Here is a 15,548-nt window from a genome sequence, read left to right on the forward strand (position 1 = left end):
TGTTACACTCTGCTATCCTACTCCAGCATTGCAACAACAACAACAAAAAGTCAACGTAAAGTGCTTTTCCCCCCCAGTATTAAAAACCAAAGACAAATTATTTCCTACACAATTTGACAGAACTTTATTGAAACAATAATATTTTAAAAACCTAGGCTGGTGGCTGCTAGTTCTGTTCACTTAAAATGGTCAAATCTTTTTTTTTTTTTTTTGTATTTTTTATTTTTTTATTTTTTTCTTCTTTCACTTAAAAATGAGTGGATGCTATTAAAACATCAGGCCTGGTCCTGCTGTCTCTGGCAGTCTCCCCGTGCTGCTGGATGCACCAACACGACAGGAGATGCTCCCACCCAACCTCCTCACAAGAGAGAGCACAACCAGGCCCGGGGCGGGTAGCTAAAGAATCCCTCTTTTTGCATATTTATGTAACGCTTGCATATCTTTCACCACGCCACGTGGGCGCGAAAAGCTTCAGACCAACTGGTTCCTCTCCTACGCCAAGGGCAAGACTTCAGCTGATGCCTGAAGTCAGGGCGCGGGCGGGAAGGGTAGGACCGAGGAGCCGGCCATGCCCAGACCAAACCTCAGGGCCAGCTACTGCACTCGGCCATCCCTGTAGGGCCGGGAGCTGCCATGGTGCAGCTGGGAGCCCAGAGAGGAGCTGAGCTCCCCTTCTAACCCCACGCTCCCCAGCTGTGGGGAAGGGGCTGTGATGCTGCTGGAGATCCCTGCTTCTGCATGGCTCCTTCACACCTTCCCAGCATGGGCTGTGTGTGCCCCGAGGGCCACGTGCTGGCCCAAAGGGCAGTTTTTGATTTTAGCAGAGGGTAAGTGCGAGTTTCACTACGTCCTAAGGGGTGTTTGGAGTTAGATACAAGTGGTGCAACTCACCCTGCTGATGTTTCAAAAGAAAACGTCAGGTCCTACAGGATATAGTATTGTTAAACACACACAGAGCATTTTAATAACTGGTTTCTCTAGACCGCTATTTGTTTTAAATGGTTTTCACTTGGATTTTTCTAATAATGCAAGTGTTCCCTGTTACCTTTAGACATAATATCCATCAGAGAAAGCTGCAGATGAGGAACAGCTGCCCTGAAGCAAAGAGCATTGTGTTTTAGATAGCTTTATACCAACCCCAGCAAATTATTCCAGAGTTCATATCTGGCTGCCTTGGCATCCTTTATGGAACTAACGCAAATCAGGTGTTAATATTTCCAAAAGGAGCTCTAGCGTTCAAGGGGAATGGATGGATATTTGGTCACATTGGCTTCACTGGACAACATGAAAGGAGATCAATGTGTGATCATGACTTGCAATCCTTATTTTTGACTGATGTGGGCAATGTCTTTAGAGTTGTTTCAGAGAAGGACATTTTCACAAACCCACACTGGACCTCCCCTCAGACTTTTAGAAACAGATGGCTTGTTTCAGCCAAGTTCATGCCATGCAGAAGCTCTTTTTTTTTGTTTGTTTGTTTTTTGTTTTTTGGTTTTTTTTTTTGTTTTTGAGTTGACTGTAAGGACATTCCTTTAAACTTTCAGTAAGTTCTCTTGGAGCCTGTTCAGATGCTTTGATCATGTGTGTTAGCATGTCCTCCACTGCCTGGTAACACATGGACTTCTGGGGAAATGTGATTTTCTAGTCTGACAGACTCCTGATTGCCCTGGGTTCTTCCAGTGATACCTTCCATAGAATAAATGCAGTTTTGCCCTATTAGCTTAGGGGAGGTGGGTAAAGCAGCAGCTTCTAGATGGTTCTTCTCTGTTCTATAAACATTGTCCTTTTGCTTTAGATAACCAATGTTTGTAACATTGTACTTAGGACTCACATTTCCAGGAGGACTTGAATCATAAAGCAGCTGACCTTCATCATCAGTGTCAGCATCTATGTATTTGTGAATACCGGCATCATGGAAGTTGAAAGCTATGGCTGTCTGTGTCTCTGGTGACTTTGGAGGTGTTCTCGCACTCGCGGTTGTGTAGATGGAGGTTTCTGGGCTCATGAGAGATCTGTCAGAGAGTAAGGAAGTATCTGTGACGGTGGCAGCAGCAGCTCCCCTGCTCTTGAGAGTGTCTGGATATATTCTCAGGACATTTGATGCTGGTACTAACGTGCTGGCATCCTCCTCCATGAAGTTGACTTTCAGAGATCTTAGTTTTAAAGGGTTACTGGCCTTTATGGAGCTTTTTGGACTTTCTATGAAAAAAGCAGAACGGTGGCTGCCTTCAGAGCTTATTTCTGCAAATCTGGCACTACTCCCTTCTGCTCTGCTCTGCTCCTGAATCACATTAACGCCACCTTTGCAGGGAAGGGTAGCGAGTGGGCTGTGGGAAAACCTCCCAGAGTCAGGGAACTCTGCAGCACAACTTATGAAGCTGTCAATACTGGACATGCTCCTCATGTCAATGATCCCATCGGTGCGAGTTGTCAGCAAGGGCACCATAGGGCCGGGAAGGGTCTCCATTTCTAGCTCTTCCTTTTGCTTTCCAGGTTGACTTGACTCTTTAGTGTTAAGGTTTGGCTGTGACTGAGTCTTTGCCATTTTGTTATACATGTCTTCTAGCTGTTGGACATTCAGGTGTTGGGGGCTTGAAGATGACCTAGCTTTCTCTGGAGATCCTTGTTCTTTAGTTTCAAAAGATTTACTAGAGCTAGTTTCAGAGAGCGTTCTCTTGGTCCATTTCCATTTGTTGGGAGATAAATGATTGTCCTGAACTTTATCCTTTTTGGCTATGCTTTCTCCATTCTTTTCAACCACAATGTCCATAAGTTCTATACTACGGGCAAATGCATCCTTCATGTTCATGGAGACGATACTACCATTCCTTTTGGCCCTTTCAAGAGCTTCTCTGCGCTTAATGGCTTTCTCTTGCCTCTTCTGCTCTTTGTAGAACTCAGAGAAGTTATTGACAATAATTGGGATAGGAAGAGCAATCACCAGCACTCCAGCAATGCAGCACAGTCCTCCTACTATTTTACCTAAAAGTGTTTTGGGGTAGATATCTCCATAGCCTACTGTTGTCATGGTGATTGTTGCCCACCAGAAAGAAGCTGGGATGCTCTTGAATTTTGTATCGTCCTCATCCTTTTCTGCAAAAAACACTAAGCTGGAAAAGATCATAATGCCCATGGCCAAAAACAAGATGAGTAAACCAAGCTCATTGTAACTTCTCCTCAATGTAAACCCCAAGGACTGTAAACCCGTTGAGTGCCGGGCAAGCTTTAGAATCCGGAGTATCCTCATAATCCGAAATATTTGGACCACTCGTCGTACATTTTGGAACTGAAGTACACTTTTATTGGATTCAGTGAGAAAGATAGTGACATAGTATGGTAGGATAGCTAGCAAATCAATAGCATTCAGCGGGCCTTTGAAAAACTTCCATTTCTTAGGCGAGGATAGGAACCGCAAGAGGTATTCCATTGTAAACCATGCAATGCACACTGCTTCCACATGGGCAAGTTGAGGATTATCTGTGGTCTGCCCAAATTCATCCATGCCTTGTAGTTCAGGAAGTGTGTTTAGGGACAAGGCAATTGTAGATAGTACAATAAACATGATGGAAATGATTGCCAAAATCTGGAAAGGAAAGAGAAGACAGTTAGTTTGGCTCAGAATATATTACATTATCTACCTTTGCATTCCACACGTACCATAACATTAATACACATGCCTGTGCTTCCATTTATGAATTTCTAAACTAATTTAGCTTTTAGTACATGGAAATGCATCCTGAAGTGATTCTATTTTGAAAACTGCTTTGAGTTATATCAGATGCATAGAGCAGATAAAACATCTACTTTGACTCCTGTGCATTTATCTCATTCATTTTCAGTGTGTTCCAAGCAGCTAGGATGCCAGAAGGACTGTGAAGCAGTTCACAGCGGGACCTTTTGATTAACTACTAATTAGGTGCCCAACAAAGCCCATCTGGACAACCATCTCTGAAATGCATGGCTATGTCTATTATTTTTGCTTGCCTGTGGCTTATTATAGTGATGTGTGTACATTTTCACTACATGCCATTGTACAAGTAATATACTCTTTTTGAATGATTCATCTCTAATTTGAAATTGACAGTTGTGAAAGACACACAAAATTTTCTGAGGCTTTCTAAAATATTTTGAGACATGAGCTCTTCTGTGTATAACCAAATGCCCATCCCAGCTCCTCACCAAAACAAGGGAAGAGAGCAAACCCAGCCAGGTGAATGGAACTGCACAACGAGACAGTCTAGGCAGGGCAAATCCAAGCAGTGGAAAGCTCTGCCCCCAGTAGAAACCAGGTCTTGAGAGCAAGGGTGCAAAGAGATGAGAAGACTTTGCAATGAGAAACCTCTCTGAAAAAAATCACATACACATGCTCAGCTCCTGGGCCATTGACTTTATGCAGAACTGGAAAGCATGGAATGCTAGATTAGCATGTTTGCAGCGTTCGGATGCTGTAGGCAGACTGTCCTTCCATATCTGTTTTAATTCTGTTCTTTCCAGTTTCCCTAATTACGTTTTCTTTTAAAGTCATTTGAGGGAGGTTTTAGAGCTGACAGACAATTTGAGGAATGTTTTTTTTTCTACTAGTGGGTTCTTTCTCTAGCTTGTTAATTGGGTAGGAATATATCTAGTTTCTTAGGTTACTGCCAAAATACAGAAATGATTTCAAAACACACGTATACGTGACTAATGTTTTATGCATTCATGGCACTGTAAGCTGGTCCCTTATGCTTGCTTTTCTTCCGCTTGAGATAGAAAAGAAGCATAAAATCAATTGCAAAATATGTGTGTGATGACTAAATACACAATATGAAGCAATGAATTATAAGATGTATGACAGGAGTTCTGCATCATGAATTGCAAATCTGACATGCTCTGAGCCCATGTCCTTCCTTGCTTGTATAACTGGATAGTAGCTTTCCTCACAGCAATGTCTCTCAGCCAGCTTCACAATACCAGAATATCCACAATAACCACCTGGGGCTCTGCAGAAAGAAATTCTTGCAGGATTTCTCTTCAGACAAATCCAGCACAGATATTCTAGTGGTCAGGAGCTATCAGGCTGTCGAATGCACAGTCCCTACAGCAGTACAAGCCTTGCTGCTGTACAAGAAACACGCAGATGCAATATGGATTAGAAACACTTTAATTGTCTCTGGAAGAGCCTCAACTTTTCTTCAAAGCTGAAAGACCGAAGTGTTCTGCAAAGGTTGGAAGCTTTACTTGAATTAAATTCAGCTTGAATTAAATTCAGCTACTATTTTCAGAGAAAAGTCAGCTCACACACCGTCAAAAAATCCAAATTTAAAGTCAGACTTTCAATTTTGACAGTTTGACTTCTAAAAGCGTCCTAAAATCTACTTGCAGGTTAAAAACCCTTTCCTAGTCAGTGTAACAAAAAACATTTACGTTTAAATAACTGAAAATGTAACTTTAATTTGACCATGACACTGCAGACCTAGTAATTTAATCTGGAGAATGAAATCTGACTAGAAACAAACATTAGTTCCATTAAACAGCCTGTTTTCATTGCTTAAATTGGATTACATGAAAAAAAGTGAATGGTGTAAATGCCTTCCTCTGCAATGCTGGGAATTTTAGAATATCATCACTTTCAGTTACTTAATATTTAGGAGATTTCAGTTATTTAACATTAGGAGAAAAGCAGGGAAGATTTCCTTTCTTTTTAAAACAGATTGTTTATAAGAAAGTTTGGTGTTAGGAGTATAAAAATGTATTCACTGAAGACAATCTACTGATAGGAAACAAATAACTTCAAAATGAATCTCTACATTTCAGTTAATTGAGTGTTAGAAAGAGGTCAGCAGAAATACAATCTGGCTTATGAGCAATCAGAAGAAGCAACCATCTAATCTTACTCATGGATTCTGCTTTTATTTGGCTGAAAGAAAAGGTGAAAAATGAGGCGAAACTGGTGGAGATATTTTGATAGAGGACTTTATGCTGAAGTGGGGAAAAATTCAGACAGCTATTTCTGCAGATTAATTTGAAAGATCACGTCCTAAAGACCAGAAAATTTTCCCAGAAGCAGGGATCCACGTTTGCTTTCCTAGAAGGCTCTTTCAGTGTTTTGCAGCAATTTCTTTGTTTACAACTTGTGATTTCTGAAGGTGTTTGGGATGTTTTCAATAGCAGTTTCCAATGTCTTGCTGGGCTTTATCTCTGCCCACTATGCACAGAAGGGCTTATTTGTAGACTTAGATGTACCTAGTGTGTTTTATCTCCTTCGCTTTCAGTGTAAATATTAACACTCCATCTTTATTCAGTGGATGCCATCCAGAAGCAGTAATTGGTGTCAAACCTTGTTTCTTTTGATATACTTTCCTGCTTTGAAGATCAAGGCAATGCCAGATGAACATAAATTTGAAAACTAGGAGATCCGAGGGTAAAATTTGTTTTTAGTCTAGCAGATCTAGTCACGGAGCAAAGCAATAAACAGACAGAGACATCTATCATTTCCCCAGCAAGTTGCAGCGAAATGTTACCTGTATTCCTAAGATAAAGATTTTCCCTTTGTTGGTCTGCTGCAATCATACATCTTTAGAAGGCTGTCAGGCTAAGAAAAACTTCCAAATGTGGGTTGACTGTCCTCAAGTATTCAGAGCACTTTTCAGTTGGAAAATACCAAAACAACAGAGGATAAATTTATCCAGAAGGCGTTTTAGAGGATCCTTCTCTAAGACATGTCTTGTAGTGTGCACCACCCAAAAACCCACCTGAGGAGCAGCTGTCTGCAAACCAGATCCAGTTGCTGTTGCTCCTGAGCATTAGCAGTGCATTCAATGGCACAACTCTCTATACCAATATATTTACAGTCTTGTATTTTAGATTACAGAAATGACTTCCTATCATAGACATACTGATTCTCTGGCACTGCAGCTTTTGTATTTTCCACTGTCAGTAATGAGACACAGAAAGTGAAGGAAAGATACACTACCAAGAATGTTTATCATAGAATCACACAATCATTATGGTTGGAAAGACCAATAAGATCATCTAGTTCAACCACCAACTCATGACCACTCTAGACCCATAACCACAGTGCCCACTAAACAATACCTCTTGGTAAAACATCTACCCTTTTCTCAAACACCTTTAGGGGTGGTGACTCCACCACCTTGTTGGGCAGCCTGTTCCAATACCTCACACTCTAGGGATGTTCAGTGTGATTGGCAGCCCTTCCATGCAATTCCCACCATTCCCTCCTTCCTTTGCTCTTCCAGGTTCACTTTTGAGCCATGTGCTTCTGATGCCATCTCCCCAGAACCATTTCTTCTAGCAGGTTGCATAAAATAAGCTGTGTAAGTTCCCTTTCTCTATTTCTGCATTTGCTCTTACATTTCACCTGCTGCAGCACACCATAAATGGTGAATTTCCCCATCAGGTACTTTACTCAGTGACTTGCAGAGCGTGTTGGACTGGCTCTTAAAGACAGCACTGCCTTGCAGTGCACGACTCAGTATGTATAGGCAGGATTCCAGAAAATAGTCAAATAGTCTGTTCTGCAATGACTTTTACTGAGTGAATCTGTATCGTTGGTATGATTTCTTTGTGGAAGCTGAATAACCCAAGGGCAGGCAGGGCAAGCTTTTGAATGAATTTAAAGCATTTTCCTGGAAGTGATTAGCATGATTGTGCATACAGGCTGGTTATTACACATGCAAATGAGACGTGAAAGCTGATTACGTGAGTAAGTAGCAGAATTTGGTGGGCAGCAAAACTGCGAGTGCTGTCCCACAGGTGGGGTAAGTTTCAGGCAGTGTTAGGTTTGGTAATAGGCATCTGGTCTTTGCACTGCTAAGAACCCTAACTAAGGTCAAAGTATAAGACTGGAGATTCTCAACGCCATTAAAATTAATGAGAATAGGCTGTCCAAATCCCGTAGATGGCTCTAAAATCCCAATGTAAGCATCTGAGCTCTATCTGCTCATGGCAACATGCCCTACACTTTTTCTGTCTTCATCCTCAGTAATGAAGCTGATATAGAAAGGAGAAGGGGTGGTGTGTGGGAGAGAGTAGGAGGGTGTTTGAATATAGATAGATTCAATATTCTTGGAAATACGATGAGGAAATTGTTATGTAATCAAGAAGTTCAATAATGGTTTAGTCTAATGCACTTTTTTAGCTCCATGAGGACGTGCAGAATAAACTTGGCATCAGGACCAGGTTTCATTCATATGCTCCATTTACTAAGGGATTTTTCCTGCAGCCTTCCCATTTCCCCAAGCAAACAATATACTCAGAGTCAGACTGCCCAGCTCTCTCCTGCTGTGCCGATGCCAGCCCATGTCTGCCCAGGCCCCGAGACACAGATCATAATGTATTTTGAGCCATACCCCACAGAAACAGATGGAGAGTTCCTTAATCTCCTCCCCACTTTGTGGAGCACAGGGGAATATCACCCACTCACAGCAGGTATTTATTAACAGGGACTTGCTTTGGGAAACACCTCTTCACTAGAAAATGCCTACTTATTCTGAAACTCTGCAGAAAATTCTCACTTCTGATGCCATGATTCTGACCATCAGACTTTCAGGATATCTTTATCTAGAAAGCACTGAGGCCATTAAGAATGGTAACGCATTCTTCTTGATTGTGACAAGGAAATGAGGATAAAAAGGCAAGGAAAATATACACAACCTTCAGTCCTGTTCTTTTGTGTGTGCACAGAAGGATGTTAAGATGCAAATTAAGACCTTGAATCTGCACAACCCCCAACCAAATCTCTAGGTCCCCCTGATTTCTGGGAATAGAAGCCTATGCTTACAAATTGTACCTGATCTGGCACTCTCCATGCCACTTCTCCATCTTGAGACCCATTTCCACCACAAGCTCTGTCCTCTGGAGGGGTAGGACTCTGCACCATCAGCAAACATCCCTGCAGTGCTCTCTGTCACTGTGTGCACAGTCTGGGAGAGTTCAAATGCCTCTGCTCTTCTGTAAGCATTACTGCACAGTATAAAATCTATAAAACCAAAATAATTTCTATTTTGTTTTGTACTGCCTGAGATCTTAATTTTGTCATTGCCTGACAGAGTGCAGACTGAATACTAGTTAATTCCTTGATTTCAGCTATAGCTGTAGTAATTGTATCTATTGGGAAACTAAGTCTACTTGGCCTAAAAGGGGATACTGTACTTCTGCTGATTATATGCCAATGCTTCACTTACACACAGGCATCCAGAGCTGCTGCTGCAACTGCTGCTGACTAAGCTGAAGTGGGCAGAAAAGTAGCCTTCAGGCATGACTGCCTGTAAATTCCTTAATGCTGCTAAGAACATGTTTAGTTGTCAGAGAGCTATCAAACTCCATTAAATGATAAATGGTGTCAGTCTTCCTTTTGAGCAAAGCCCAGATGCAAATGGTGCACAGGAGAAGAAAATGATAAATGAATGAAAATACTGAAAAGGCAAACTTCAAAGGCATATGCTGCCTTCAGACATCAGTACAGTAATAGTGCTTGAGAAAGGATGAGAGGGGAGCATCTGTCCTATTTCTGCCACTGGAGAAAGTTAGAAAAGAAAACAAACACATAGAAGCTCAAATTTCCCCCCTTTTCCCCCAGGTTTTAGGTCCCTGAAAGGCAAGATGTAGTGAAAACCTCATGCACAATGCACAGAGCATCCCACCTGCTCTTAAACATTCTACAGGAAACCAGGAAAGCATGCTGGGAAACCATGCTGGGTTTCCTCTATAGGAAATACCCAGTATTTTTCCAGGACACGTTTATTCAGAACAATAGTTTGTTTCATTCTCTTTTCTCATAACTTGTACTTCATTTTCTAATTCTCTTTTTCTGATTTTATTTACCTTTTCTTCACACATCCAGGTCACTTTCTTTCCTATCTATGCTTTTTTTATTCCCCCTATCCTAATGCCTTCTGTGATCCTTAGTCTGACATAGCAAAGTGCTAGACCTCAAAATACAATTCCATTTCAATAAGAAGCAACACATCATAGTGCCCTATGTTGGTGACCAGCACCTGTCTCAGTGTTACAGCACCTGTTTATTTCCATGGGTTTTGCTGGCATTATGGCAAGGCATTAGCTGTTATCATAGAATCATTAAGGTTGGAAAAGACCACTCAGATCATCTAGACCAACCACTAACCCATTACTACCATGCCCACTAACCATGCCACTCAGTGCCACATCTATCAGAGCCAGACTCTAGACCTCCTCCCATATAGAACCATCCCTGAAGCTTTGTGCTCCTCTAACAGGTACTTCTCTCACTCCTGCTTTCTCTCTTGGATTCAGTAACCAATGGTTTGAATGCAGAAAAACAAAAGAAAGCCAATTCCTAAGCACTCAGCAGCACTGAATGCCTGGGAACTGCTCCTTAAAGTCCTTCTGTGGTTCAACTCTGCACCAGGAAGAGACAACACTCATGAATAATTCCCGGTGTCCCAAGAATCTGCTCAGCCTCAGGGGCTGCTGAGATGAAAATGTTGGGGTTCACTGCTGTAGATGTGGGAGGTTTTATTTAATGGTTAAAATGAATCAGGAATGTGCCAAGATATAGCATGAAATCAACTAAATGTAATTTAGCAAAAACTATTAGCTTGATTGCTAAACCAGCCTTCCTCTCATGAATATGCATGAAAATAATTGATATTAGTTCTCTTTGAATCTAAGGCACATTAGTCCTGCATATTACAGTGGAATCTTTTGGAAGACTAAACCAGTTCCACTGCCACTTCCTCACCAAAAGGTATAATTAGTTTTGCTGCAGGGAGATACACCTCATCATTGATACCATGCTGGGTTGTCACATAGCAAGGAAATTAGAACAGTGCTCCATGTTCTGTCTGCAAAAAAATGGTGACCTGATCAACAATTTTTCCAGAAATTAGGAGAAGCATAAATCTGTTACAAGCATCAGCTGTGCCAATTATATGAACAGACAGGGAAGCCTTCAGGAGCAGTAAATCCCTACAGACAGAGTGGAAATATCCTCAACCTATTGAGAATGTTTGCCACTAACACAGGGTGGAGGTACTGCTGCTTGGGGACTGGCTGCCATCAGTCAGCAGGTGGTTTGCTCATCACTTCCTTTGTACATTTTTTTTCTTGCTATTTTTTCTCTCCTCTCCTCTCCTCTCCTCTCCTCTCCTCTCCTCTCCTCTCCTCTCCTCTCCTCTCCTCTCCTCTCCTCTCCTCTCCTCTCCTCTCCTCTCCTCTCCTCTCCTCTCCTCTCCTCTCCTCTCCTCTCCTCTCCTCTCCTCTCCTCTCCTCTCCTCTCCTCTCCTCTCCTCTCCTCTCCTCTCCTCTCCTCTCCTCTCCTCTCCTCCTCTTAAATTATTCCTGTATCAGCCCATGAGTTCATGCACTTTTCAGTCTCCCCCCATCGCACTTTTTCAGCTGCCTGCAAGGTTAAAGCACAGCACTCGACTCCTCCTACAGTGCATGGGAGATTTCTCCAACACATTTCAGAGTTTTTTCCCATTCAAACTTAGAACAAGGGCACTTCTTCTGCCTTCCAGTCTGGGAAAGATTTACTTCTTTAGTGAGACAAATCCTCCTGCATGAGGCTGCAGCTCTTCCCTGGGCTGCACAGCCCCACGCAGCTGCCCACACGCTTACAGCCTGCTGTAGGAGGAGCTTTACTTGCATCTTTTGCCTTGGTGAGTAAGCTTCGTGCTCACACAAGGGATTACAGATGATAACTGTTTATTCTTGCAAAGAAGTTGAATGTGTGTCCTTCTTTTTGCAAGAGAGATATAGGAAGGCTGCAGCTGATGGGAAATGTCACTGCAGGGTTCCCTCTAAGCCCACAGCACCTCCCCAGTTCTTAGCCCCTTTTATAATGATGAAACCCCTGCTTTCCCTATCAACATCTCTGTTCTCTCTCCTGTCCACACTCTGTTTGCAGACATCAGGGCTGATGTGGGGGGATGCAGCCACACGTGGATCCCCCTCCCAGTGTTCTCAGGGCTTTTCTCTGACTGCAGCCCTTTAAAACACTCTGTTCACTTTGTGTTCGCAGTCTCAAGCACAGATGGTTCTTCCCTTTGTAAGCACTAAACACTTGATTAGATATCACATATTTAATAAATAGCAACAACTATAGACAAACCAAAGCAGCTAAAAATGAATCCTCTGCAATTAATCATTCATATCAATATGAGACCTCAGCAAGTAGTAAACAGAGATGGTAGATAGAGAATCTGTTTGAATTCTGCTCAGAAAAGAAAAGGCAGCAGCTATATAAGAGTTTGATCTCAGCTCAGCACGACAGTTTCCATGCATTTAAGCTATAAATACAGGAAATGAAACAAAAGTGTCAAGATACAAGATACATACATTTTTTTTTCTTTTCTTTTTTATTTTTTAACTCGCTTTTGAGCTCAGAAAAAGCTCTTTGAAGTGTCAGCTGGCATCCTGGGAACTCCCCCCATTTCCATGTTCACTGGCTCCTGGGAACAATGGGCATGACACTAACTGCATAGTAAGCTCTTCCAAAGCCACAAGATACAATCACCTTCCACTCTGGACAGCCCTGGGCTTTCTGATATTTTCAGCATCTCTTATGATGGCCTTTCCTACGCTGCTGCATAACAGCATATCATCAATAAACACTGCACGGGCAACCCAGCAGAGCAGGGCACATCACACATTGCAGTCTCTTCCTTCTTTCTTCTCCTCAGCACAGCCCTCTGAAGTCACCCTGCTACTGCATGGTCCCCAACCTGCAGGGCAGGCACCTGAGTCCCATTCTTGCTGCCATGGTACCCAAGTTGTAACATCACAACAAAAACAGATTTTTACTTTACCACTCCTTTTCCAATGCTCACAGAACTGGAGAAGAAGTAGAGACAAAAAGAAAGAAAAATAAGAACAAAAAGCCATCTTATCTTTTCTGTCAGAGTGCACTGTTTGTTTTCATACTATCCCCTGGGGACCTCTGTTTGTTTTAATGACCATTTAATTGATATTTTGCCCTTTACACTAACAAAGTCACTGAAAACTGAAAAAAGCAGCACTGAAAATGTGCTGCATTTTAGTGAAAGTTTATTGAACAGAGAAGAGGGGCGAGAGGGAGAAGCAAGGTTTGCCACACATGGCAGATGAGCGGTGCCAGGTGGTATACCATATTTTAATCAACGTGCAGAATAGCAAAGACCAGCACTGAAGATGAAGGGAAATGATTCACTTCACAGGGTTTTAACACGTTTTCAATTGCCTGTTTTTGTTCAGGGTTTCTATGTTAATATAGGATGATACCACACTATACACTGGCTGGCAGAAATTAATCTTGTCACGAATGTACTTCTTTGAGAGGCTGAGCCTCCCTGAGCTCTTAATTTGAGCTGATTTGACTGTCTCATTATCATAGCAGCAGATTTTGGAATAGCAAAGTTGAACCTTACTTGAACTTGTTGGCTACATCAGCACTGTTTTTCCTTCTCCTCCCCACCTCCATCCATGAATAATACCAGCATCACTTTTTTTTTATGCTGCTGAGGCCTCCTAGTAACTGTTTGCTCAACAAACACAGCCAACATGGTGCATTAAAGAGCCTGATTTGTGTTTGCCAAAGATAGAACTTGTCATATCAGGGAAATGCTCCATTTTGATGTCCTGGGAAACACGGGGCTTTCGGTCAAGCATGCAGTGCCTTTATCTCGCACATCGAACAGGCTGTGAGCATGACAGCTTTGGGTTTTGCAAAACACATACTGTGTGTGGACGGGGGCCAGGTCGCTTTGTTTCCCTGTTCTGAGATGCCACTGCAGTTCAGCTGAGCAGTCCCAGGCTCAGGCTGCTGTTTCCATCTCAGACCATGGCTCTGCTCGGCTCACACTCCCCACTCACTGCTGTGATGAAGATCTAGCGTGGTTCAGATGCTACCATGAAGGCTGTGCTTGGCTAGCAGAAAACAACTCAGCCCTCTGTGCACATGGCCCGTGACAGGTCTGACTGGGCTCTGCCTGCAGCAGAGGCATCCATGCCTTCCTTCCCCAATAACTCTCCTCAGGAAGAACGCAGGCGGGTGGAAGCAGGACTGCAGTGCCTGCAAAGGAGTCCTGCAATCCAGTGCAAGGTCAGCCACGAGCCGCCCCATGGGCTCGCTGAGCCGCTGGATAAAGCTCTGTTTCTGATCAGGTTGCATTATCCCTAACGAGCTCTGGCAGACACTTCAGCACTCTGCTCTTCCACTGAGACAAACTGGTAAGAGCCACCTTCTGAGGGCAGCGCTTAACTCTTTCCATGTGTGCTTGCTTGCCTACAGAGAAGCCCAGACTCTATTTGGGTCCTGAACAAAGACCCACATTGCTCACACAGATCATCAGAACAATACAGCCAGCTACTGATGGGGGGATTATGGGATTACCCCATGGACAATGTGAGGTGTGGTGTAAGAGATGCTCCTGGGGCCGGCCGGTCCTCAACATGTCAGCAGAAATGGCAGTATTTCTGTTCTGCTGTTTGGCTTCTTGATGGCTACAGCACAAAATGCCAAGAATCTCCAACAGCGAGTGGTCTGAAAGAGATCCCAGCATGCTTCTAAGAATGCATTTGAAAATGATAAGTGGAGAAAACCCAGCACAGAGACAGACCCACTGCAGGGTGGGAAAAACAAACCTTATGCTGAGAGCCATCTAAAAAGGACAAAATACCAAAGAAAGAAAAAAAAAAAAAATCTCAGTACGCCAGGTATACGTTTACAGGAATAACAAAGGGATCTAGGAATAACCTTTAAATGGATGGAATTGGGCACAGAACAGATGTGAATGAAAGTCCCCTGCAGCTGAGGCTCTCCATGCATGATGTGAAGCTGGCAATCCCCAGGGCATCCCTGAACAGCCAGGCTCATCAGGGAAGCTAATATTGACTTATTGTCTTTCTTTACTTCTTAGAGAGGAAAAAACATCCTAACAGCAGCTGTGCTGGAGCTGTGTGTCCCAATTAACCTGCTGCAGGTAGGATCAATCTGCTCTCCCCTGAATCCCCTTTAGAGGGCATAGAGCGTGTCTGTTCCCATGGCCACTGTCCCTTGGGAAGGAAAGGAAGGAAGAAAGGTGCTGCTCTATTTATGAGATAGTTCTGCTTTATGGCACTGCCCTTCCCGCAGCCTGGCTGAATGTCTTTCTTTTCTTTTTTTCTCCTTCTCTCTCATTTTTCTGTCAATTGATTGCTCACTGCCAGAGGGTATTATTGGCTTCAAAAGCCTCATTTTCTGGTTCCTGAACTGCTCATGTTCTCCTGGCTCATTGCTGCTGTTGGAGGTCAGATCCGAGTCCTGGAGTCATTAGGCTGTTCTGGGTTTGACCTTGAGAGCTTCTAAAGCTCACCCCATCTCACGAAGAGCACCTTTGAAAAACTCATTGGATCATTTTGGACACACACTTTTAAAATAACACCCAATGACCAGAGACGATGTGATTATTTCAGTGGTATGTGGAAATAAGCTGGAGCCACACCACTGCCAGTTTTCAGAATGCAACTGACTGGGAGCATTTCTGAACAGCACTCAGTTTGGCTTGGTGCACAGCTGGGGGCTCTGACAGCACCCCTCAGTCCCAGCA

The 15,548-nt window shown here is 43.1% G+C and overlaps 1 protein-coding gene across 3 annotated transcripts in view; it reads right to left on the minus strand.

The window, feature by feature from the left end:
• Window positions 1-235: 235 nt before the first annotated feature.
• Window positions 236-15,548, minus strand: part of KCNB1 (potassium voltage-gated channel subfamily B member 1) — a 100,738-nt gene continuing 85,425 nt past the window's right edge. For all 3 annotated transcript variants that reach the window (XM_031591621.2, XM_090152107.1, XM_090152108.1), the window contains exon 3: window positions 236-3,583. In XM_031591621.2, coding sequence (XP_031447481.1) covers window positions 1,565-3,583 — 2,019 coding nt within the window. In that variant the 3' untranslated portion in view covers window positions 236-1,564. The remainder of the gene's footprint in view (window positions 3,584-15,548) is intronic.

The sequence above is a fragment of the Phasianus colchicus genome, chromosome 17, assembly GCF_987193195.1.
Source record: "Phasianus colchicus chromosome 17, bPhaCol1.hap1.1, whole genome shotgun sequence".
Classification (NCBI taxonomy): domain Eukaryota; kingdom Metazoa; phylum Chordata; class Aves; order Galliformes; family Phasianidae; genus Phasianus; species Phasianus colchicus.